Here is a 24,219-nt window from a genome sequence, read left to right as displayed (position 1 = left end):
AAAGATTTCCCAAGTCTGCTGCATCTCCCTTGTCTAATCTGCTCATAATTTCCTCAAAGAATTGCAGTAGGCTTGTCAGGCAGGATTTTCCTTTCAGGAAACCATGCTGGCTTTGGCCTATCTTGTTATGTGCCTCCAGGTACTCCGTAATCTCATCCCTAACAATCGATTCCAACAACTTCCCAACCATTGATGTCAGGCTAACAGGTCTATAGTTTCCTTTTTGCTGCCTCCAACCCTTCTTAAATAGCAGAGTAATATTTGAAATTTTCCAGCCATCCGTTACAATGCCAGTATCTACTGATTCTTGAAAGATCATTGTTAATGCCTCCCCAATCTCTCCAGCTACTTCCTTCAGAACCGGAGGGTGCATTCCATCAGGTTGAGGAGATTTATCCACTCTCAGACCATAAAGTTTCCTGAGCACCTTCTCAGTCGTAATTTTCACCAGACAAACTTCACTTCCCTAACAGTCATGAATGTCCGGCATATTGCAGACGTCTTCCACTGTGAAGACTGATGCAAAATACGCATTCACTGCCTCTGCCATCTCTGCATCTCTCATTACAATATCGTCAGCATCGTTTCTGAGGTATTACTTTTTCAAGGTGCCCTCAATGCTGGGGAGGGCCATGATGAAGATGGCTGAACTTACAACTTCCTGCAGCTTTTTTCTGATCCTGTATAATGATCCCGCCATACAAGATGGTGATGCAAACAGACGCTTTGGTGACCCAACAAGTCTCCTCAAAGTCCTAATGATATATTGCTGCTGTCATCCCTTCCTTGTAAATGTATCAATGTGTTGGGCCCAGGACCGAGCTTCAGAGGCGTTGACTCCCAGGAACTTGAATCTGTTCATTCTTTCCACTGCTGATCCGTTGATAAGGACGGGTGTGTGTTTCTTCAACTTTTCCTTCCTGAAGACCACAATCAATTCCTTGGTCTTACTGACATTGTGTGCAAGATTGTTGTCTCGACAACACACATTCAGCTGATCTATCTTGCTCCTCTACATCTCCCCATCACTGTCTGAAATTTCACCGACAATATGTGTGTCATCGGCAAGTTTATAGATGGAATTTGATCTCTGCCCAGCCACACAGTCATGTGTGAAGACAGAGTAGAGCAGTGAGTTAAGCATGTATTCTTGTGGTGTACCAGAGTTGATTGTGAACAAAGAGGAGACGACATTTTTGATATAAACATAGAACAGGCCCTTTGGCCCATGTCCTTTTAACCTAGGAAGATTAATCTAATCCTTCCCCTCTACATAGCCCTCCATTTTCCTAGCATCCACATTAAGAGTTTCTTAAATGCCCCTAATATATCTGCCTCTACAACCACCCCTGGCAGGCATTCCATGCACTCACCAAAATCTGTGCAAAGAACTTACCTGTGACATTCACTGAACACACATAAAATGCTGGAGGAACTCAGCAGACCAGGCAGCATCTATGGAAAAAAGTAATCAACTCTTTGGGCTGAGACCCTAGTTGTGTTTCTGACTCGGAAGTACATCACAGTGGTACTTGGAGAGGATATTCCTGATGGATCATCCAGTGAGGCAGTGTGGATGGAATTCAGAAATAAGAAGGGAGTGATCACTTTGAAGGAATGTTATCATAGCCTCAATAGTCAGCGGGAATTACAGGAGCAAATATGTTGGCAATCACAGATAGCTGTAAGAGCACAAACAATTTTAACTTTCCTAATATTGACTGGGACTGCCACGCTGCTAAGGACTAGCATGGGGCAGAATTTTCTAGGAAATCAGTAGCACAAGAAATGCTTTCACTGGAATACACACAAAATGATGAAAGAACCCTGCAGTTCAGGCAGCGCCAAGGAAGTTAATAAGCAGTCAATGTTTCAGGCTGAAACCCTTCATCAGGCCTTGGCCTGAAATGTTGACAATTTCTTCATTTTCATAGATGCTGCCTGAACTGCTGATTTCCCCCAGCATTTTGTGTTTATTGTCCAGGAATGTTTTCTCAAGAAATATGTAGATTGCCCTACTGGAGAGGGGGCAACAGTTGACCAACACCAATGCACTTGAACAGAAAGTCCTACAAAAGGTAGTCGATATGGCCTCGTCCTTCATGAGTAAAGGACCATTGAGCACATCCACATAAAACCCTGTTGCAGCAAAGCAGCATTTATCATCAGGGACCCCTACCATCTCAGACATGCAGTCTTCTTGCTGCTGCCATCAGGAAGAAGGTACAAGAGCCTCAGGAATCACACCATCAGGTTCAGGAACAGTAACTATCCCTCAACCATCAGGCTCTTGAAACAAAGTGGATAACTTCACTCAATTTCAATTGCCCCATCATTGCAATGTTCTGCCAACCATTGGACTCACTTTCAAGGACATTTCATCTCATGTGCTTGATATTTATTTATTTATTATTATTTCATCTTTTTGTATTTGCACAGTTTATCGTCTTCTGCACTCTGTTTGAACACCCTGATAGGGTGGTTTTTCATTGATTGTTCTTCCTCTGGTGGCCATATCTTCATCAGTATGTTATTCTTGAGGTTTATTGAGTATGCCCTCAAGGAAATTAATCTCAGGGTTGTATCTGGTGACATACATGTACTTTGATAATAAAATTTATTTTGAACATTGAAATGAGGTGGGAGAAGATAACTGAATTGCAGTAGGGGGAGCATTTGAGACCAGTGACCGTAATTCTATGAGCATTAAAATAGTTATAGAAAAATATATGTCTGCTCCATAGTTGAAATCCTAATTTGGGGCAATGCTAATTCTGAATGGTATTAGATAGGAATTTGGAAAGATTGATTGGGAGAAGCTGCCTACAGATAGAGAGATGGCTGGCAATTGGGAGGACTTTAAATGTGAAATAGGGAGAATTCAGAGCCAACGTATTCCAGTTAGAGAGAAGGGCAAAGCTGGCAGGATTAGGTGGACAAGGGGCATTGAGGCTCTGAGTAGGAAAAAATTGAGTCATATTTAAATTATAGACATTTGTGGAGGGGATGGACTGTGGGGAGCATTGTGTTCAGATCTCATGGTCACTCATCTTTGGGATGTCTGCCTGTGAGTGGGCATTGGGGAGAAGGCAGGTGTGTCTTGCCTTTTTGTTGAAGCTTTAGCCTACCCAGTACATCTTCCATTAATTGGAATTAATTGCTGTTGACATCACTGGTCACTCAGTGTCAGGAATTGTAACTGTCCTGGGAATTCCCAGCCACAACAGGCTTGATAAATGGGAACCCTGCATCAGCATCATGTGGATTGACCAATTTCCATTCATGTACATGGTGTTCCCTACAATATTGTGCAGTTGGCAACAAGAACAGACTCCCTAAGGTATTGACTCTGTGTTCTTGAACATAGAGTCATAGAGCACTACAGTACAAACCCATTCTGAACTATTTTGCTGCCGTGACCCCTTCCCACCATTTACCTATCCTAATATCTCAGAAAAGTTGAAAACAAAACCAACATCCATCTCTTCTGCTGGCAGCTTGTTCCACACTATAACCAACCTCTGAGTGAAGAACTTCCCCCTCATCTTTCCCTTAAACAAGATCACAAGATCACAAGACAAAGGAGCAGAAGTAGACCATTCGGCCCACCGAGTCTGCTCCGCAGCTCCCCCATGAGCTAAACTATTCACCCATCTAGTTCCAATTTCCGGCGTTTTCCCCATATCCCTTGATACCCTGACTAATTAGATACCTGTCAATCTCCTCCTTAAACACCCTCAATGATCGGGCCTCCACAGCCATAGGTGGCAACGAATTCCACAAATCCACGACCCTCTGGCTAAAAAAATTTCTCCTCATCTCTGTTTTAACTGGGTACCCTCTAATTCTAAGACTATGGCCTCTTGTCCTGGACTCACCCACCAAGGGAAACAAACTTTCCACATCTACTCTGTCCAACCCTTTCAACATTCGAAACGTTTCTATGAGATCCCCTCTCATTCTTCTATGCTCTAATGAATAAAATCCAAGAGCCGACAGACGCTTCTTATATGTTAGCCCCTGCATTCCAGGAATCATCCTCGTAAATCTTCTCTGAGCTCTCTCCAACATCGGTATATCCTTTCTAAGATAGGGGGCCCAAAACTGCACACAGTATTCCAAATGAGGTCTCACTAATGCCCCATAGAGCCTCATCAACACCTCCTTACCCTTATACACTATTCCTCTTGAAATGAATGCCAACATAGCATTTGCTTTCCTTACTGACAATCCAACTTGGTGGTTAACCTTTAGGGTATCCTGCACGAGGGCCCCCAAGTCCCTTTGCACTTCCGATTTTTGAATTTTCTCCCCATCTAAATAATAATCTGCCCGATTATTTCTTCTTCCGAAATGTACAACCGTACATTTGTCAACATTGTATCTCATCTGTCATTTCTTTGCCCACTCTCCTAAACTGACTAAGTCTCTCTACAACCTTTCCGTTTCTTCAACATTTCCTGCTCCTCCACCTATCTTGGTGTCATCCGCAAACTTGGCCACAAAACTATTTAATCCATAATCCAGTTCATCGATATACATTGTAAAAAGAAGCAGCCCCAACACCGACCCCTGTGGAACACCACTAGTAACCGGCAACCAATCAGAATAGGATCCCTTTATTCCCACCCTTTGCTTTCTGCCTATCAGCCAATGCTCCACCCATTTCAATATCTTTCCTATAATTCCATGGGCTGGCATCTTATTAAGCAGCCTCATATGCGGCACCTTATCGAAGGCCTTTTGAAAATCCAAATACACAACATCCACAGCCTCTCCCTTGTCAATCTTATTCGAGATTACCTCAAAAAATTCCAATAAATTGGTAAGGCAGGATCTTCCCTTCATGAAACCATGCTGGCTTCGGCCTATCTTGTCATGCATCTCGAGGTATTTCATAACCTCGTCCTTGAGGATTGACTCCAATATCTTTCCAACCACTGATGTCAGACTAATAGGTCTGTAATTTTCTTTTTGATGTCTCCTTCCTTTCTTAAATAGCGGAACTACATTTGCGACCTTCCAGTGCTCCGGAACCATGCCAGAGTCTATTGATTCCTGGAAGATCATTTCCAATGCTTCCACAATCTCCAAAGCCACCTCCTTCAGAACCCTTGGGTGCACCTCATCCGGGCCGGGAGACTTATCTATTCTTAGTCCACTTAGCTTCCCAAGCACTTTCTCTCTAGTTATCTTGACTGTATCTAATTCTATTCCCTGATACCTCTGGCTATCAGGTATATTGCTCATGTGTTCCACTGTGAAGACTGATGCAAAATACTCATTCAGTTCCTCCGCCATCTCTTTGTTATCCATTATAATTACTCCAGCATCATTTTCAATTGGTCCCATATCTACCTTTGTCACTCTTTTACTCTTCCTATATTTAAAAAAACTCTCAGTATCCTTTTTTCTGTTAATCGCCAGCTTCCTTTCATAATTCATCTTTTCTTTCCTAATGACCTTCTTAGTTTCTTTCTGTAAGTTTTTAAAGGTCTTCCAGTCCTCATTTTTCCCACTAATTTTTGCTTCCTTGTATGCCGTTTCTTTTGCTTTTATTTTTGCCTTAACCTCTCTCGTTAGCCACATTTGTGCCATTTTTCCATTCATGATTTTCTTTTTTCTTGGAATATATTTTTCCTGCATTTTCCTTATTTCCTTTAGGAATTTCATCCGATTCTGCTCTGCCGTCCCTCCATTTAGTTTACTTTTCCAATTGACTTGGGCCAGTTCCTCTCTCATACCACTGTAATTTTCCCTGTTCCACTGAAATATCGATACACCTGATACCAGCTTCTTCTTTTCAAATTTGAAACTGAACTCAATCATTTCACCTTTCACCCTTAATCATGACCTCTAGTTCTTGTCTCACCGAACCTCAGTAGAAAGAGCCTGCTTGTATTTACTCTTATCATTTTGTATACCTCTATCAAATCTCCCCTTAATCTCAAATGGTCCAGGGAACAAAGTCTGATCCTGTTCAACGTTTCCTGATAACTCTGGTTGTCAAGTCCCAGCAACGTCCTTGTAAATTTTCTCTTCTGTCTTGCAATCTTATTAAAGGTCAAAAGTACATTTATTATCAATGTATGTATGCAGTATACAGCCCTGAAATTCGTCTTCTCCACAGACCATCACAGAACAAAACTACAGAACCAACCCTTTGAAAAAGAATCAAAGCCCCCTCCCTCATGCGCATAAAAATCACGCAAGCACTGACAAAAAAAAAACGAGCAAAAGCAGGGAATATAAAGACACAAATTCAAGAGGCATATCTCAGTACAGTTTAGCTCAGTGTTCCATTATCTGCAGGCCACCCTGATTCAAAAATGTCCCAAAAGCAGTAACAAAAAACCATGACCAGAACTAGAACATATCATAAACCTGAGAGTCCAAATCTACAGATTTTCCTGTAGATATATTTCCTGGAGTTAGATGACTAGAACATCTCTGATCTTAATTCTTCTTTCTCTGGTGGCCATATCTTCATCAGTCCAGGCTCTGAGTTCTGGATTCAAAGCTGAAGTCTCTCAGTCTCTGTTGATGATGCTCATTTAATCCCAGCTCGTTGACTGAGCGCTGGGTCACGTGTGCTTATAACAGGTCTTGTGATTCAGTGGCAAATTCTGACGACACTGTTATGGAGCACCTTGGGACTTGTCTACCATATTCCTGTTGTTGCATTATTACAAAGGATTGGTCAATAGCGTTTACAAAGTCCAGTCATCTTTATTCAATCTGGATTATTTTGACCAGTATTGTTTGTGCAAAATTTTACGCAATCTTTCATTTGGTAAAAAGTAAAACATTTCACATCACTGAGAGCAACTTGTGAGTTCAGGTCAAAATACTACCGGTCCTTTCAGCGAATCTCTGGTCTGGAAACTGGGCTGATTTGTCTTAGTCGTAGGTTCTGTTTTTCATGGATTTTCTCATTTGCTTGTCTAGCAAAACAGAAAGTCACTGATTAAGAGGTGAGAATTTGCAATGTGATTGATGATATTTCTCATCAAGAGACACTGTTGATAGTCTCCAGGTGGAGTGTCAGGGATGGATGGATTTATGTGGTGGTGGGTGTGGATGGTGTCTTGGTGGGCTGGTGTGTGAGTCTGTTAAACTGTGGGGCTTTCTTGGGGCTGTAGTGCGTGGTGTGTGGATGTTGGATGATGTGCAGGCTGGTGGGTCCAAAGGGAGAAGACTGAGCTGTTTGCTGCAGGAGTTGTGAGTGAAGTGCCATAAAGTTGTTTGGGGAGTGGGTGGGGTGGGGGAGCTGTCTAGTAACATGTCAGAAGGGTATGGTGAAATTAGATTGGAGGTAAATGGAAGCGTAGTGTCAGGGCATGCATGTGATGAGATTTGTATGTCTCCAAATGGTGACCACCCTCTCTAGCCCTGAAAAGCTAAGCATGAGTGTGCAGTGCCATTTCATCAGAAGAATAATTTTTATAGATTGAGTTTGAGAATCTGGCTCAAGGACTGAAGGCCTTGAGGTGGCCTGGCCTGGGTTGCAGGCCTGATTGTCTATGTGTGTGGGGTGGGGTGGTGAGTTAGTGTATGGAAGGGACGGGAAAGGGACTAGTTTTGCTGTTATTGATTTGTTTTGTTGTTGTTGTTCCGGTTGTTGCTTACATTGTTCTGCGGAGAAATGTGGAATACTATTTTGTTACCATAATGTGTGGTGACACTTGTGAATGTCCCTGTGTGTGCTGGTTGTTAATAGAAATGATGCATTTCATTGTATGTTGCAATGTACATGTGAATCTGAATTCAAATACAGTTATTAGCCTTCATTTCAATATTATTCTTCTCATATGGTCTATACACATTTTGTTCAGGCGTATAACCATTTGTGTGTCGCCGCTGCTGTTTCACTCCAAGGATAATGGTTAGTAGATACAATCACAAGAATTGCATGCCAAAGAAAGTCAAAGAGATTCAATATTTCAAGGAGCTCTCTAACAAGCTTCTAAATATGTACTTTTGAAAGTATCTTGACTTGTTACATCGTGGTCTGGTAATTGCAGAAAAATAAGTAGCTGAAGAGGGTAGTGGACTTTGCCTATTACATCATGGGAACATCCTTCCCCACCACTGGGCATATCTACAGGTGCCGGAGCCTTGTGAAGGCAACAACCATCGTGCAAGATCCATCATTTGGACTATGCATTTATCACAGCTACCATCGGACAGGAGGTACAGAAGCCTGAAGTTTGACATCACCAGGTTCAAGGTTCAACCATTTGGTTCTTGAAGGAACTGCAGAACCGTAATCTCTATCTCAGTATTCATTTATTTAGAGATACAGTGTGGAACAGGCTCTTCTGGCCCTATGAGTTGTGCCGGTCAGTAATCCACCTCTTCAGCCCCAGGTTTATCATAGAGCAACTTACATAGACTAATTAACCTACGAACTGGTATGTCTTTGGACTGTGGGAGGAAATCACAGCACTCAAGGAAACCCACGTGCACTTGGGAAAGACCTACAGGTTTCCTTAATGAGGATACAGGAATTGAATTCTGAGCTCTGCCACCCCGAGCTGTAATAACATCACGCTAACTGCTACAATAACGTGGCACTCTGTAATCAGAATCAGAATCAGGTTTAATATCTCTAGCATATATCGTAAAATTTGTTGTTTTTGCAGCAGCAGGACATTGCAATATATAAGAATAAAAAACTGGATTACAGTAAGTATATATATGTAAAATAGTGAAATTAAATAAGTAGTGCTGAAAAAAAGCAGTAAGGTAAGTTTATGGGTTCAATTTTGATTCAGAAATCAGATGGCAGAGGGGGAGAATTGGTATTGTATTGGTGAGAATTCTATTGGTGAGTGTGTGCCTTCAGGATCCTGTGTCTCTTGTAGAAGAGGTCGCGTGCTAGGTGATGGGAGGCCTTAATAATGGACGCCACTTTTTGAGGCATTACTGTATGGCAACTATATGATCACTTTGACGTCTTTGCAATAATTGATTTTTTTGTCTAATTGAGTTCTTTCTTTTATAGTTTTATATAATTCATGTTTTAATGTTGTGCACCTGATACTCTGTGTCTGCGTTGCTGCTGCATGTTCTTCGTTGAACTTGTGCACGCAGGTATCTATGCAAATAACAATAAACTGAACTTTGACTTAATGTGCAGGTTATAATCTGTTCTGTGTGAAGCAGTTATCTCAGGGAATTTACAGCAACTCTTCAGATTCTGCCTTTGATTGCATTTAATGTGAACATAGAAATGAAGAGATTGGAAACAATATACCTTTGAAAAGCTGTCATGCAAAGTATTGAAACGGTGCAAAGAACCAGAACTCCAAAGACTATCCAGCGGGTCAGAGCCCAAATGTAGTGAATTTTCTGCTCGGTGTTCCTGATGGACCAAGAAAATATAATTATTGCTCACAGAGTAATCAGTAAGCAAAACAGTGTAGGGAGAGGTTGAAAATGTTAGGGTAACACTCACACACGCTGGAGGAACTCAGCAGGTCGGGCAGCATCCGTGGAAAAGATCGGTCGGCGTTTCGGGCCGGAACCCTTCGTCAGGGCTGTAGAGGGAAGGGGCAGAGGCCCTATAAAGGAGGTGGGGGGAGGGTGGAGAGGAGAAGGCTGGTAGGTTCCAGGTGAAAAACCAGTAAGGGAAAGGATAAAGGGATGGGGGAGGGGAAGCAGGGAGGTGAGGAAGGAATAGAAGAAATCACAATGGGTAGTAGAAGGAGGCGGAACCATGAGGGAGGTGATAGGCAGCTGGAGGAGGGGGCAGAGTGACATAGGGATAGAGGAGGGGAGCGGGAGGGAATTACCAGAAGTTGGAGAATTCTATGTTCATACCAAGGGGCTGGAGACTACCTAGACGGTATATGAAAATGTTAGGACTTCATTCCCTGTTGCATTGAGAAATGAAGCGAGACTTGATAGAGGTTTACAAAATTATGAGGGGTTTAGACAGGGTAAATGCTCACAAGCTATTTTCCACTGAAGTTGGGTGAGACTAGAACTTGAGGTCATGGGTTAGGTGTGAACAGTGAAATGTTTAAGGGGAATATGAGGGTGAACTTCTTCAATCAGAGGTTGGTGAGAGTGTAGAATTTGCAGCCAGCTGAAGTGGAGGATATAGAATTGTTCTGGTGGATGGAGTCAGAGGGATGAATTGGAGGGTTATTTTTCAGTACTGAGCCCTGCACCGCAGGAAATGGTGCTATGTACCCACTTGTTTGTTGTCCATATTAACCATTTGGATGAGCAAGTAGTTGGCACGACTCATATAGTTTCCAGGCAGATGACACTAAAATTGGTGTTTAGTGGACAATAAAGAAGTTTTCTTTGATTATAACAGGATCTTCATCGATTTGGAGAGTGGGGCAAAGAATAGCAGATAGAATTTAATTAGGAATAGTGTGAAGTGTTACATTTTGGGAAGCTAAACCAAGGCAAGACTTACACAGTAAATGGCAGATCCCTGTAGAATGTTCCTTCATGATATTGCTAGCCTTTTCCCGATGCTTTTCAAGGACATGCAGTACGTACAGAAAGGTACTGGTAAAAGGCCAGCAATATTATGAAGGATCACAGCCATCCTGTCCATCTCTTCGTCTCACTCCCATTAGGAAAGAGACTATACAATATCCACACCGGGACCACTGGACTCAAAACCAGTTACTTCTCCCAAGACAATAGACTGATCAACACCTTCATGTTCCTTCCCAATCCCACCAATCCTCATTCCCTCTCCCTCTACTCACCTTTCCCTCTCCCCCTGCCCATTACTCACTTATACACTTATCCACCTGGGTTTCTTTTCCCTTGGCCTTACCCTCTGTATTGCTTTCCTCCCTATCTGGTTCTAACTGGCTATCATACTTTCATCAAGTTCCACTTATCACCCTCCAGCCTCTGACTTCACCCACTTGACTCCACCTGACTTTTTTTAGGTCCTTATCTCTTCTTCCCGATCACCCAGCAGCCTCTTGTGTCTCAACTCTCCTGTCCCCCACCCTTACCTGCCCATTAACCCCACATCATCTGGTCCTACCTATCACGTATCTACCCCTACCACTCTCACCTATTTATACTGGCGGTCTGCTCTTTACTCTCTCACCCCTGATGCAGAGGTTTGGCAACTTGACATATTGTGTTCCTCCAGGGGCTTGCTATTTTTTCATTCAGATTCCAGCATCTGCAGTCTTTTGTGCTCCCCTCTCACAATTGATGTTGATCACCCCCAGAAAAAATTTTATATATTTTAATAAGATCATCTTGCATCCTTCTAAAACTAGACTGCACACTCATTAGAGTATGCATCAAAGTCTAGTGTTGCAAAATGCTGAACTTTTAACTTTGTTGGACAACCCCTCCAGGCCTCCAGGATCCCTCCAGGAACATCCCAGAGATCCTTCTTTGAACTGCCTTCATGAAATCTTTTCATAAATAGGAAGATCAAAATTATTCACGATACTCTCAATGAGGTCTCATTAGCAACCAGAAGACTTCCCTGCCATGATACTCCAACCCTGGTGAAGAAAGGGCTAACAGTCCATTAGTCTTCCCATCCTGATTCACTATGTGCTGGCTTTCTGTGCACAAGGATACCCAAACCTTTTAACACTGCAACTTTCTGCAGTTTCTTCTCTACTCAAATAGCTTTAATGTTCTTTTGCTCATCTTTCCAAAGTATCAACTTCACATCTTCGTCCACTCGTTTAATCTTTCAGAATCTCTGTGAATTATTACCCACCTCACAGCTTACTTTCCTGCCTATCTTTACATTGAGTCATAGTGAAGTAGAAAAGTACAGGAGAGAAACAGGCCCTTTGGCCCATCCAGTCCATGCCAAACCATTTAAGCTGTCTACTCCCATTGGCCTGCATCTGGGTCATAGCCTGCCATACCCCTCCCATCCACGTAGCTATCTAAACTTCTCTTAAACATTGAAATTGAGCTCGCATACATCACTTGCACTGGTAGCTCATGCCACACACTCACAACACTCTGAGTGAAGATGTTTCCTGTCATGTTTCCCTTAAACATTTCACCTTTCACCCTTAACCCATAATCTCTAGTTGCAGTTGCACCCAACTTCAGTGGAAAAAAAAACTACTTGCATTTATCCTATCTATACACCACATACTTTCCAAGAAATAAAGTCCTAACCTATTCAATCTCCCCATATAACTCTTCCCATCCTGGCAACATCCTTGAATTTTTTTTCTGTACTCTTTCAACCTTATTGGCACCTTTTCTGTAGGAAGGTGATCAAAACATTGCCTGTAGGGGTGGCTACTGTACCGTATATTGGAATTGAATTGAATTTATTTCTTACATCATTCATATACATGAGGAGTTAAAATCTTTACGTTATGTCTCTGTCTAAATGTGCAATGTGTAATTTATAGTATGTAGAACAGGACAGGCAATCTAGCATAGAAATACAATTGCATCAGCCTGAATTAGTCAGTCTGATGGCCTGGTGTGAGTGCCTGTTGTTCCTGGCTTTAATGCTGCGGTACCATTTCCCCGATGATAGCACCTGAAACAGTTTGTGGTTGGCATACTCAATGATCCTTCCGGCCCTTTTTAGGCACCTGTCTTGGTAAAGATCCTGAATAGTGGGAAGTTCACATGTACAGATGCGTTGAGCTGTCCGCACCACCCTCTGCAGAGTCCTGCCATTGAGGGAAGTACATCTCCCAACCAGGCAGTGATGCAGCCAGTCAGGATGCTCTCAATTGTGCCCCTGGAGAAACTCCTTACGATTTGGGGACTCATGCCAAACTTCTTTAACTGTCTGAGGTGAAAGAGGCACTGTTGTGCTTTTTTCACCACACAAACTGAGGAACTTAAAGCTGTTCACCCTCTCAACCCCAGATCCATTGATGTCAATAAGGGTTAGTCTGTCTCCATTTCTCCTGTTGTCCACAATCAGCTCCTTTGTTATTGTAACATTGAGGAAGAGGTTGTTCTCTTGACACCACTGTGTCAGGGTGATGACTTCTTCTCTGTAGGTTGCCTCATTATTATTTGAGATAAGGCCAATCAATGTAGTATCATCAGCAAATTTAATTAGCAGATTGGAGCTGTGGGTGGTGGCACAGTCATAGTGTACAGAGAGTAAAGGAAGAGCTTAGAATACAGCCCTGAAGGGCTCCTGTGTTGAGGGTCAGAGGGGCAGAGGTGACAGGAAGTCCAGGATCCAGCTGCACAAGGCAGGGTGAAGGCCGAGGTCTCTGAGCTTCTTGTCCAGCTTGAAGGGAATTATGGTGTTGAATGCTGAACTGTAGTCTAAGAACAGCATTCTCTCTTATAAAATCCTTCATCTCCAGATGTGTAAGGATGGTGTGTATAGCTGTGGCTATTGTGTCATCTGTCGATCAGTTGTGCCGGTAGGTGAATTGCAGGGTGTCCAGTACGGGTGGTAGTGTGCTGCAGGTGTAGTCCTGGACCAGCCTCTCAAAGAATTTGTTTATTATTGAGGTGAGTGCAACAAGACACTAGTCATTCAGACATGTTACCTTTGTCTTTTTAGGTACAGGAATAATGGTGGATGTTTTGAAGCAGGAGGGCAAACATTGCAAACATCAGCCTTGTGGCACTGCCCTGTAATTTGAAGTTGACCCCATTGTCCCTATTCACTGCTTCCTACCTGTTGATCATTTCTCTCTCCATGCCAATACAAACATTAAATATCTTTATAAAGATTAACTTTATTTGTCATATTATCATTGAAACATAGCGAAATACGTTGTTTGCTTCAGCAACCAACACAACCCAAGGATATGATGGGGCCAGCCTGCAAGTGTTGCCATGTTTCCAGTGCCCACAACTCACCAACCTTAACACACATATATTTTGAAAGTGGGAAGAATCTGGAACACCCACGCGATCGCAGGGAGAATGTACTAACGCCTTACAGACAGCGACGGGAATTGAACCTGAGTTTCTGGAGCTGTAATAGTGTTAATCTAACTGCTACACAACCATGACACCCCATTAATTTAGTACCCACCTCCTTTAGTACCCTAGGATGCAGATCATCTGGACCAGGGAAATTATAAGTCTTTGCCACCTCTTCTCATCACCTGCCTATCTCCACTGTCTGAATCTCCTCCTCCTTCTATTTTCCCCATGATCCTCATGATGTACGCTCCTCTCCTCTCAGACTCCTTGTTCTCCAGCCCGGTCTCATTTCTACTTATCACTGCAAGCTTCCTACTTCACCCCACTTGCACCCCGCCATACTCAACTGGCTTCACCTATCATGTACTACTAGCTTGCCCTCCTTCCATACACTCCTCCCCCACCTTCCTATTCTGGTATCTTCTCCATTCCTCTCTAGTCCTGATGAAAGATTTTGGCCCAAGATGGCGACTGTTAATTCATTTCCATAGATCCTGCTTGACCTGCTGAGTTCCTCCAGCATTTCATGTGAGTTTCACTGTATTACTGTAAAGCTACACTTTCCTCTGATATTTACTGTGAGTTGTTCTCTGAGTACTGTAATGCTGAGGTAAAGCTGAATTGTCCCATGAAATGACTAACCTGATCGGATGTAAGGAAACTGATGTGTCAGTGGATTCTCCTTTCCTGGTGTGCATCCCATTCTGAGGTGAGGTGGTCCACGTGGTCCATACGCTTTTTGTGGAAATTTCTTCTTCTGGAGCTAAAGTAGATCAAATATCTGAACACTGAATGTCTCAAAGCAATTTCTATCTCCATTATGTATCAGCAGTGCCCCAGTTGGAATGTCTCTGGCAATGTGCGGGGAGATTCTTGGTTCAAATCTACACCAGGGTTTTGAGTAATACTGTTTAGGCTGGTGATTCACTGCAGTGCCTTCCTGCTGAAGCCATCTTCAAATGGCTAAACCCCATGAGTTGGGTATCATGGATCAAGGATAAATTTTATTTGCACATATTTGGAATTTACTGTGGTGTGTGTTGATGCAACATGCAATGAAGAAAGAACCCTTAACAATTAGAATAAATAAATAATTTTATATTTCTTTGTACTTTCGAGGATAGAGGTTAGAGGAAAGGGGAAATTTTGCCTGAAATACCTGTTGCAATTCTTTGAGGAAATAACAAACAGGATACACAAAGGAGAGTCAGTGGATGTTGTTTGCTTGGATTTTCAAAAGGCCTTTGACAAGGAACCAGGCATGAAGTTGATAACAAGTTAAATGCCTGTGGTATTGAAGGAAAGATACCAGCATAAATGGATTATGGGCTGAATGGCAGGGGGCAAGAGTGGGAATAAAGGGGGACGTATCTGGTAAGCTGCTGGTGACTAGTGGTGTTTCACAGGGTTTGATTTTGGGTCCACTTCTTTTCACATTATATGCCAATGATTTGGATGACGGAATTGATTGCTTTGTGGCCAGATTTACAGACGATTTAAAGATAGGTGAAAAGACAGGTAATTTTGAGGAGGCGGGGAACCTGCACAAGGTTTTAGACAGACAAAGACATAGACTATTTTCTAAATGAGGAGAAAATTCAAAAATGAGAGGTACAAAGGGACTTGGGATTCCTTTTGCAGAATTCCTTAAAGGTTAACTTGCAGTTTGAGGAAATGGCATGGAAGGCAATTGAGAGGACAAGAATATAAAAGCAATGATGTAACACCATGTCTTCATAAGGCCATTGGTCAGATCGCACAGAGTATTGTGAGCAGTTTTAGGCCTCTTATTGAAGAAAAGTTGTGCTGGGATTGGAGAGGATCACAAGAATGATTCTGGGAATGAAAGCATTAACATTTAAGTTGCATTTGATTGCTCTGGGCTTATACTTGCTGATGTTTGGAAAAATGATGTGGGGAGGTCTCACTGAAACTAAATGAATATTAAAAAAAACTGTGTAGTTCATTGCAACAGATATCTGTCGAAGCCAGGTGATGGGGTATATTTAAGTTCAGGGGTTTGCAGGTTCTTGGTTGATCTGCATTGTCAAAGGTTACAGGGAGAAGATAGGAGAATGGGGTTGAGAGAGATAATAGATCATTAGTAATGGAATGGTGTAACAAAAGGGATGAGATTCCTTCTTACTCTTATGCACGTTATTAAACTTCTTTTAGTACTTTCAGAATTCCACAAGCTGTGTTGTCTGTGTGCTGTTAGGGTGAAGGACATTCCTTCTGAGCTGAAGAAAAAGTTGAGATTAGGGGAGGGGTACGATGCCATGATCAACATTGGTACTGAGGATAAAGGTGGGACTAGGATGGAGTTTCTGATGAAGGATTATGAGAGGCTTGGGGGAAATTGTATGTTTACAGAGTGAACAGAACTGAGTACTCATTCATGCAGAATGTTCCAAAACAAATGGACATAAAGGAAAGGCGATGGTGTATGTGTTATTAATCAGGAAAGATGTCAGAGTGGTGTTGAGTTGTTAGGGTTGAGTCTGTGGGTAGTAACATAGAGTCAGAATGGGTTAAAATTCCAAAGTACAAGGCTAAGACAAGAGTTTTCTACACCCTTCCAAAATGTGGCCCTATGTTAGTGCAGAGCGTAAATGTGGAAATCACTAGGGCATGTTTGATGGGAACTGCAATAGTCACAGGAACGTTTAGTGGGAATTGGAATTGTTTGATTATTGTCACATGTACCGAGATCCAGTGGAAAGCTTTTGTTTGAACTCCCTCCAGACAGATCATTCTCTACATCAGTATGTCAGGGCAGTAAAAAGAAATCAGAATGCAGACTGTAATATGCAGTTGCAGGGAAATGCAAGGAACACAATGAGGTAGATTGGAAGATCTGAGGTTCAGCTTTGAGTATCTGAAAGGTCTGCTCAGGATCTGTTCACAGTGGTACAGAAGGTGTCCTTGAGCCTGGTGGTACACGCTCTCAAGCATTTGCACTTTCTGATAGACAGGAGGAGGGAGAAGAGCAAATTATCAGGGTGAAAGGGGTCCTTGAGTTTTGATGGATGCTTTCATGAGCCAGAGACAAGAGACAGAAGTACAGAGAGAGACCACAGAAGGGAGACTGGTTTTACTGATGGATTGAACTGTGTTCACAGCTCTTGTGGTCTTCGGCAGAGCAGTTGCTATAAAAATAGTGATTCATCCAAACAGGATGCTTTCTGTGGTGCATCAGCAAAAATTGACGAGAGTCTTTAGAGATGCCAAATTCCCTTAAGCTTCTGATGAAGTAGCAGGTCAATGTGCTTTGTTATTGTAGCATCTATATGGAGGGGCCAGGACAAATTCTTAGTGATATCTACAGCTGTGACTGAAGTTCTCACCCATCTCCAACTCTGCATTAGTGATACAGATACAATCATGTACTGCATCCTACTTTCTAATATCAATGACCAGCTCCTTCATATTGATTGCAAGCACCAAACTGACGAGGGTTTCAAAGAGAAAAAAATTGTAGAGTACATTAGGAAATAATTTCAGAGCAACACGCTATGGAGCCTACCCAGGAACTTGCTCATGTGAGCAGGTTTTTTTCTGGGAAATATACTCAGTGGCCAATTTATTAGATACTCTGCATGTTATTATGTTAGATAATAAAAAACTTCACTTTCCAGTGAGCAATGCGAGGAGTTCACACCAGTGTCATATCTGAAGAGGGTGTGATGGCTGACCCAAGAAAGTTGATTGGAGTAGTTTGTTTGCAGGCAATGGGGGCGACAGACAAGTGGGAATTTTGTAAAAGTGAAATAATCCATAATCCCATTGGAGTATTGTCATGGCTGGCAGGAATAAAGAATTCTTAATCATGAGAGCCCTGGTCAGGAGGAAAGAAAGATACATGGAACAACTGGGATCTGTCAGTAAAGGAGATGCAGGTGTATGATTAAGAAGGAAATCAAGAGCGCAAGGAGGTGGCATGAGATAGCTTTGGCTCAGACACACTTACTCACACAGCCAGCTGATCTCCATCGAGAGAGCTTCTGAATATACAGAATGGGGGGCTTGTGGACCCTGGTGATTACTGTACATGCACTGAAACCCCTGCCCATATGGCTAATAGCCTTGGGTGCAAGGAGAGAGCGAAAAAAGTTCAAATGCAAAGTAAATTTGTTATCAACGTCCATTCAGTGGGTTTATTCAATAAATCTATAATAGAATAATAACCATAACAGAATCAATGAGAGACCTCTTGGGTGTTCAACCTGTGTGCAGAAGTTAACAAAATGTGCAAATGCCAAAAGAAAGAAATACTAAGCTATAATTATCGAAAAGATGCGATGAAGTGTCCTTGAAAGTGAGTCGATAGGTTGTGGGAGCGTTTCAATGATGGGGAAAGTGATGTTATCCCCCTGGTTTAGGAGCCCGATGGTTGAGGGGTAATAAGAGTCCCTGAACCTGGTGGTGGTATTGGATCCTGTTGCTCCTGTATCTTCTTCCTGATAGCAGCAGTGAGAAGAGAGCATGTCCTGGATGGTAAAGATCCCTGATAACGGATGCTACGTTCTTGTGACAACGTTTCATGTAGATATGCCCAGTCGATCATGGGTAAAGCCCTCACCACCACTGTTCACAATTTGCAATGGTGGAGACTGGCCCATGGACCTCTGGTTTCCTCCTCCTGAAGTCAATGATCAGCTCCTTGAACTTGCGGACATGCTATGAGGTTGTTGTTATGCCACCACTCAGCCAGATATTCAATCTCCCTCTATATGCTGATTCATCACCACCTTTGATTCAGCCAACGACAGGAGTGTCATCAGGAAACTTGAATATGGCATTGGAGCCATGCTTAGGCAAACAGGCATAAGTATAAAGTGAATCGAGCAGTGGATAAAGACCACACCAACTGGGTGTTTAACCAGTGTGCAGAAGGACAACAAACTGTGTAAATAGAAAGAGAAAGAAATAACAATAATAAATTTAAGTCTCTTTTAAGAGTCTCCTGGATAGGTACATGGAGCTTAGAAAAATAGAGGGCTATGGGTAACCCTAGGTAATTTGTAAGGTAAGGACACGTTTGGCACAGCTTTGTGGGCCGAAGGGCCTGTATTGTATTGAGGGTTTTCTATGTTTCTATGTCTATAAATAAATAAGCAATAAGTGTCAAGAACATGAGATGAAGAGTCCTTGACAGTGAGGCCAATGGTTATGGGAACTCGCCATGACAACATTCAGTCATGCCCTCTTTTCACTGCTACTATGAAGAATGATTTTGAAACCTGATATCCCACCCCATCAAGTTCCAGAGCGGCAACTTTCCTGTGACTATCAGGGTCTTGAACCAGCCTGCATGGGCTTATTTCTACCTCAGCAACAGAACACAGTGGACCATCCCTTGCACTACCATGGACTGTATCTAATTGTGCTTTTGTTTTGCTCTAATGTCTTGTTTTACACAGTTTCTTTGTTCTGTGTTTGTCTAAAGCTACATGGCCGTGTTGCTGTTGCAAACAGATTTTACCTTGTGACTGTACATCAAAGTACTTGTGTATGTGACCATAAATTTGACTTATCACCAAGAACTAGGTAATCTTCCTCACGGCACCGAAACAAAATCTTCCATGGAATTGCACCACCCACTCGAAGGCCTTCCACCTTCCAACCAGTGCTATCAGAACCTCTGTCGATTGAGGATTTGCTTCAGATCATCCGTACCCTAACTCTTCCCTACTGGGGTGAACATCATGACCACCCCCTCCTTAGTCGTACTAAAGCCCATGCCTGTTTCCCTGGATGCCAGCTTGTCATTCAGTCTGGTTCTGTGCGTTAATCAAAGATCAGCTTTATTCTCCATATCGATTTACATGTATTCGGAATTTGCAGTGGTGTGTTGGTGAGATAGAAAAGAAAACATTGCCATTCAAAAATTATAATAATGATACATAATATAAAAATAAATTGGTACTTAAAATACAGATATGGAATAAAACATGCATAAATAAATATCAGCATATACTTGCAATGTAAACAACATTAAAAAAATGTTTTGAAGTGCTTACAGTTAGTACAGCCACAGGGATGAGTGGGGGTGCAATCCAGGATAGTTACCTGGGGGAAGAAACTTTTAAAATGGTGTAAAGCTTTTGTTTTAAAGGCCTATCGTGCTTCTCAGAAGGGAGCTTTAGGTCAAAGTAGTTTGCTGGGTGGGTAGAGACTGCAATTAATTTTCCTGCCCACTTCTTTGTCCGAGACACCTACAAGTCCTGCAGTAATGGTGGGCTGCAGCCAAGGATATTTTCATCTGAAGTGACAGTTCACTGTAGCTTTTGTTTATTGTGAGGAGATGCTACACAAACCAGGCGGAAGTGGCTGATGTGAGTATGCTCTTTAAGATAACAGTGTAGAATTGCACCAGCATATTATGGGGAAGGTGGAATTGCACCAACTGTCACAAGATGTACATCCTTGGGCAGTCGAGGTCAGGTGACCAAACATTTTGAAAAGTTCAAACAGATAAATAGAGGGATAGCTCAAGTGAAGCGGCCAGTGGAAAGTGGCCAGTGAGTGAGTGGGCCAGCGAAGGAGGGGAGCTTTGAGGCTTCGACAAGAAGAGGCGGAGGACAAGCTTGCTCACAGTTAGTTTTTACAATGTCTCCTGAGACGGTGATGTGCCTCTCAAGTGAGATGTGGCAGTCTTGGGGGAACTCCCCTCTCACGCAGAGTCACATCTGCCAGAAGTGTATACGGCTGGGCGATCTGGAAGACCGTGTAAGGAATCTGGAGCAGCAGCTGTATGACCTCCGACTCATAAGGGAGAATGAGGCAGTCATAGATGAGAGCTACAGGGAGGTAGTCACACCTGGGCTGTCGGAAGCAGGTCGTTGGGTGACAGTCAGAGGGGGGAAAGCGAATGTGAGCAGACAGGTAGTGCAGAGCACCCCTGTAGCCATTCCCGTGAATAATAAGTTTACCGTCCTGGATACTGTTGGCGGGGACGACTGACCAGGTGTGAGCCACGGTGGCAGGGCCTCCGGCACTGAGTCTGACCCTGTGGTGCAGAAGGGTGGGACGGAGAAGAGGAGAGCTGTCGTCATTGGAGACTCTATAGTCAGGGGAGCAGACAGGAGATTTTGTGGACGTGAGAAGGTCACCTGCATGGTTTGTTGCCTCCCGGGTGCCAGGGTCCGGGATGTCTGTGACCGGGTGCGCGACATCCTGGTACGAGAGGGAAAGCAACCAGAAGTCGTGATACATTTTGGGACTAACGACATAGGCAGGAAGAGGGATGAGGTCCTGAAGTGTGAGTTTCTTGAACTAGGCAGGAGGCTGAAGAACAGGACCTCAAGGGTGGCGTTCTCAGGATTGCTGCCAGTGCTACGTGACAGTGATGGTAAGAATTGGAGGAGATGGCAGTTGAATGCGTGGCTGAGGAGTTGGTGCAGGGGGCAGGGTTTTAGATTTTCAGATCATTGGGATCTCTTCTGGGGAAGGTGGGACCTGTACAGATTGGATGGGTTGCACCTGAACCCGAGGGGGAGCAATATCCTTGCAGGTAGGTTTGCTAGCGTGGTTCGGGAGGGTTTAAACTAATTTGCGAGGGGGATGGGACCCAGAGTGATAGAACAGTGAAAGAAGTGCATGGAGTAAAGCCAGATCTAACATACAGAGAGGCTTTGAGGAAAGAGAAGCAGAATAAACAGTGTAAAGACAGTAAGGTAGAAGGGCTGAAATGTGCGTACCTCAATGCAAGAAGCATCAGGAACAAAGCCGATGAACTTGGATACATACATGGAATTATGATGTAGTGGCCATTACAGAGACTTGGCTGGCACCAGGGCAGGAATGGATTCTCAATATTCCTGGATTTCAGTGCTTTAAAAGGGATAGAGAGGGCGGAAAAAGGGGAGGAGGGGTGGCATTACTGGTCAGGGATACTATTACAGCTACAGGAAGGGTGGGTAATGTAGCAGGATCCTCTTTTGAGTCAATATGGGTGGAAATCAGGAACAGGAAGGGAACAGTTACTCTGTTGGGGGTATTCTATAGGTCCCATGGTAGCAGCAGAGATACAGAGGAGCAGATTGGGAGGCAGATTTTGGAAAGGTGCAAAAATAACAGGGTTGTTATCATGGGTGACTTTAACTTCCCTAATATTGATTAGCACCTGAGTAGTTCCAAGGAATTAGATGGGGCAGAGTTTGGTAAGTATGTCCAGGATGGATTCCTGTCACAGTATGTGGATAGACCGACCGGGGGAATGCCATCCTAGATCTAGTACTAGGTAATGAACCGGGTCAGGTCACAGATGTCTCAGTGGGTGAGCATCTGGGGGACAGTGACCACCGCTCCCTGGCCTTTAGCATTATCATGGAAAAGGATAGAATCAGAGAGGACAGGAAAATTTTTAATTGGGGAAAGGTAAATTATGAGGCTATAAGGCTAGAATTTGCGGGTGTGAATTGGGATGATGTTTTTGCAGGGAAATGTGCTATGGACATGTGGTCGATGTTTAGAGATCTCTTGCAGGATGTTAGGGATAAATTTGTCCCGGTGAGGAAGATAAAGAATGGTAGGGTGAAGGAACCATGGGTGACAAGTGAGGTGGAAAATCTAGTCAGGTGGAAGAAGGCAGCATACATGAGGTTTAGGAAGCAAGGATCAGCTGGGTCTATTGAGGAATATAGGGAAGCAAGAAAGGAGCTTAAGAAGGGGCTTGGAAGAGCAAGAAGGGGGCATGAGAAGGCCTTGGCGAGTGGGGTAAAGGAAAACCCCAAGGCATTCTTCAATTATGTGAAGAAAAAAAGGATGACTGGAGTGAAGGTAGGACCGATTAGAGATAAAGGTGGGAAGATGTGCCTGGAGGCTGTGGAAGTGAGCGAGGTCCTCAATGAATACTTCTCTTCAGTATTCACCAATGAGAGGGAACTTGATGATGGTGAGGACAATATGAGTGAGGTTGATGTTCTGGAGTATGTTGATATTAAGGGAGAGGAGGTGTTGGAGTTGTTAAAATACATTAGGACAGATAAGTCCCCGGGGCCTGACAGAATATTCCCCAGGCTGCTCCATGAGGTGAGAGAAGAGATTGCTGAGCCTCTGGCTAGGATCTTTATGTCCTCGTTGTCCACGGAAATGGTACCGGAGGATTGGAGGGAGGCGAATGTTGTCCCCTTGTTCAGAAAAGGTAGTAGGGATAGTCTGGGTAATTATAGACCAGAGAGCCTTACGTCTGTGGTGGGAAAGCTGTTGGAAAAGATTCTTAGAGATAGGATCTATAGGCATTTACAGAATCATGGTCTGATCAGGGACAGTCAGCATGGCTTTGTGAAGGGCAGATCGTGTCTAACAAGCCTGATAGAGTTCTTTGAGGAGGTGACCAGGCATATAGATGAGGGTAGTGCAGTGGACGTGATCTATATGGATTTTAGTAAGGCATTCGTCAAGTTCCACACGGTAGGCATATTCAGAAAGTTAGAAGGCATGGGATCCAGGGAAGTTTGGCCAGGTGGATTCAGAATTGGCTTGCTTGCAGAAGACAGAGAGTGGTGGTGGAGGGAGTACATTCAGATTGGAGGATTGTGACTAGTGGTGTCCCACAAGGATCTGTTCTGGGACCTCTACTTTTCGTGATTTTTATTAACGACCTGGATGTGGGGGTAGAAGGGTGGGTTGGCAAGTTTGCAGATGACACAAAGGTTGGTGGTGTTGTAGATAGTGTAGAGGATTGTCAAAGATTGCAGAGAGACATTGATAGGATGCAGAAGTGGGCTGAGAAGTGGCAGATGGAGTTCAACCCGGAGAAGTGTGAGGTGGTACACTTTGGCAGGACAAACTCCAAGGCAGAGTACAAAGTAAATGGCAGGATACTTGGTAGTGTGGAGGAGCAGAGGGATCTCGGGGTACATGTCCACAGATCCCTGAAAGTTGCCTCACAGGTGGATAGGGTAGTTAAGAAAGCTTATGGGGTGTTAGCTTTCATAAGTCAAGGGATAGAGTTTAAGAGTCGCGATGTAATGATGCCGCTTTATAAAACTCTGGTTAGGCCACACTTGGAGTACTGTGTCCAGTTCTGGTCACCTCACTATAGGAAGGATGTGGAAGCATTGGAAAGGGTACAGAGGAGATTTACCAGGATGCTGCCTGGTTTAGAAAGTATGCATTATGATCAGAGATTAAGGGAGCTAGGGCTTTACTCTTTGGAGAGAAGGAGGATGAGAGGAGACATGATAGAGGTGTACAAGATAATAAGAGGAATAGATAGAGTGGATAGCCAGCGCCTCTTCCCCAGGGCGCCACTGCTCAATATAAGAGCACATGGCTTTAAGGTAAGGGGTGAGAAGTTCAAGGGGGATATTAGAGGAAGATTTT

At 43.4% G+C, this 24,219-nt stretch overlaps 1 protein-coding gene across 1 annotated transcript in view; it reads right to left on the bottom strand.

Moving 5' to 3' along the window:
- The window catches only part of LOC140209412 (polymeric immunoglobulin receptor-like), a 67,174-nt gene that overhangs the window by 29,178 nt on the left and 13,777 nt on the right, over window positions 1-24,219 (bottom strand). The window contains exons 3-4 of the mRNA XM_072277658.1: window positions 14,530-14,650; window positions 9,260-9,367 (exon numbers count right to left, since the gene is read on the bottom strand). Of these exons, the coding sequence (XP_072133759.1) occupies window positions 9,260-9,367; window positions 14,530-14,650 (229 nt within the window). The remainder of the gene's footprint in view (window positions 1-9,259; window positions 9,368-14,529; window positions 14,651-24,219) is intronic.

This window comes from Mobula birostris, chromosome 14, assembly GCF_030028105.1.
Source record: "Mobula birostris isolate sMobBir1 chromosome 14, sMobBir1.hap1, whole genome shotgun sequence".
Classification (NCBI taxonomy): domain Eukaryota; kingdom Metazoa; phylum Chordata; class Chondrichthyes; order Myliobatiformes; family Myliobatidae; genus Mobula; species Mobula birostris.
This window is presented reverse-complemented; position numbering and strand designations above follow the sequence as displayed.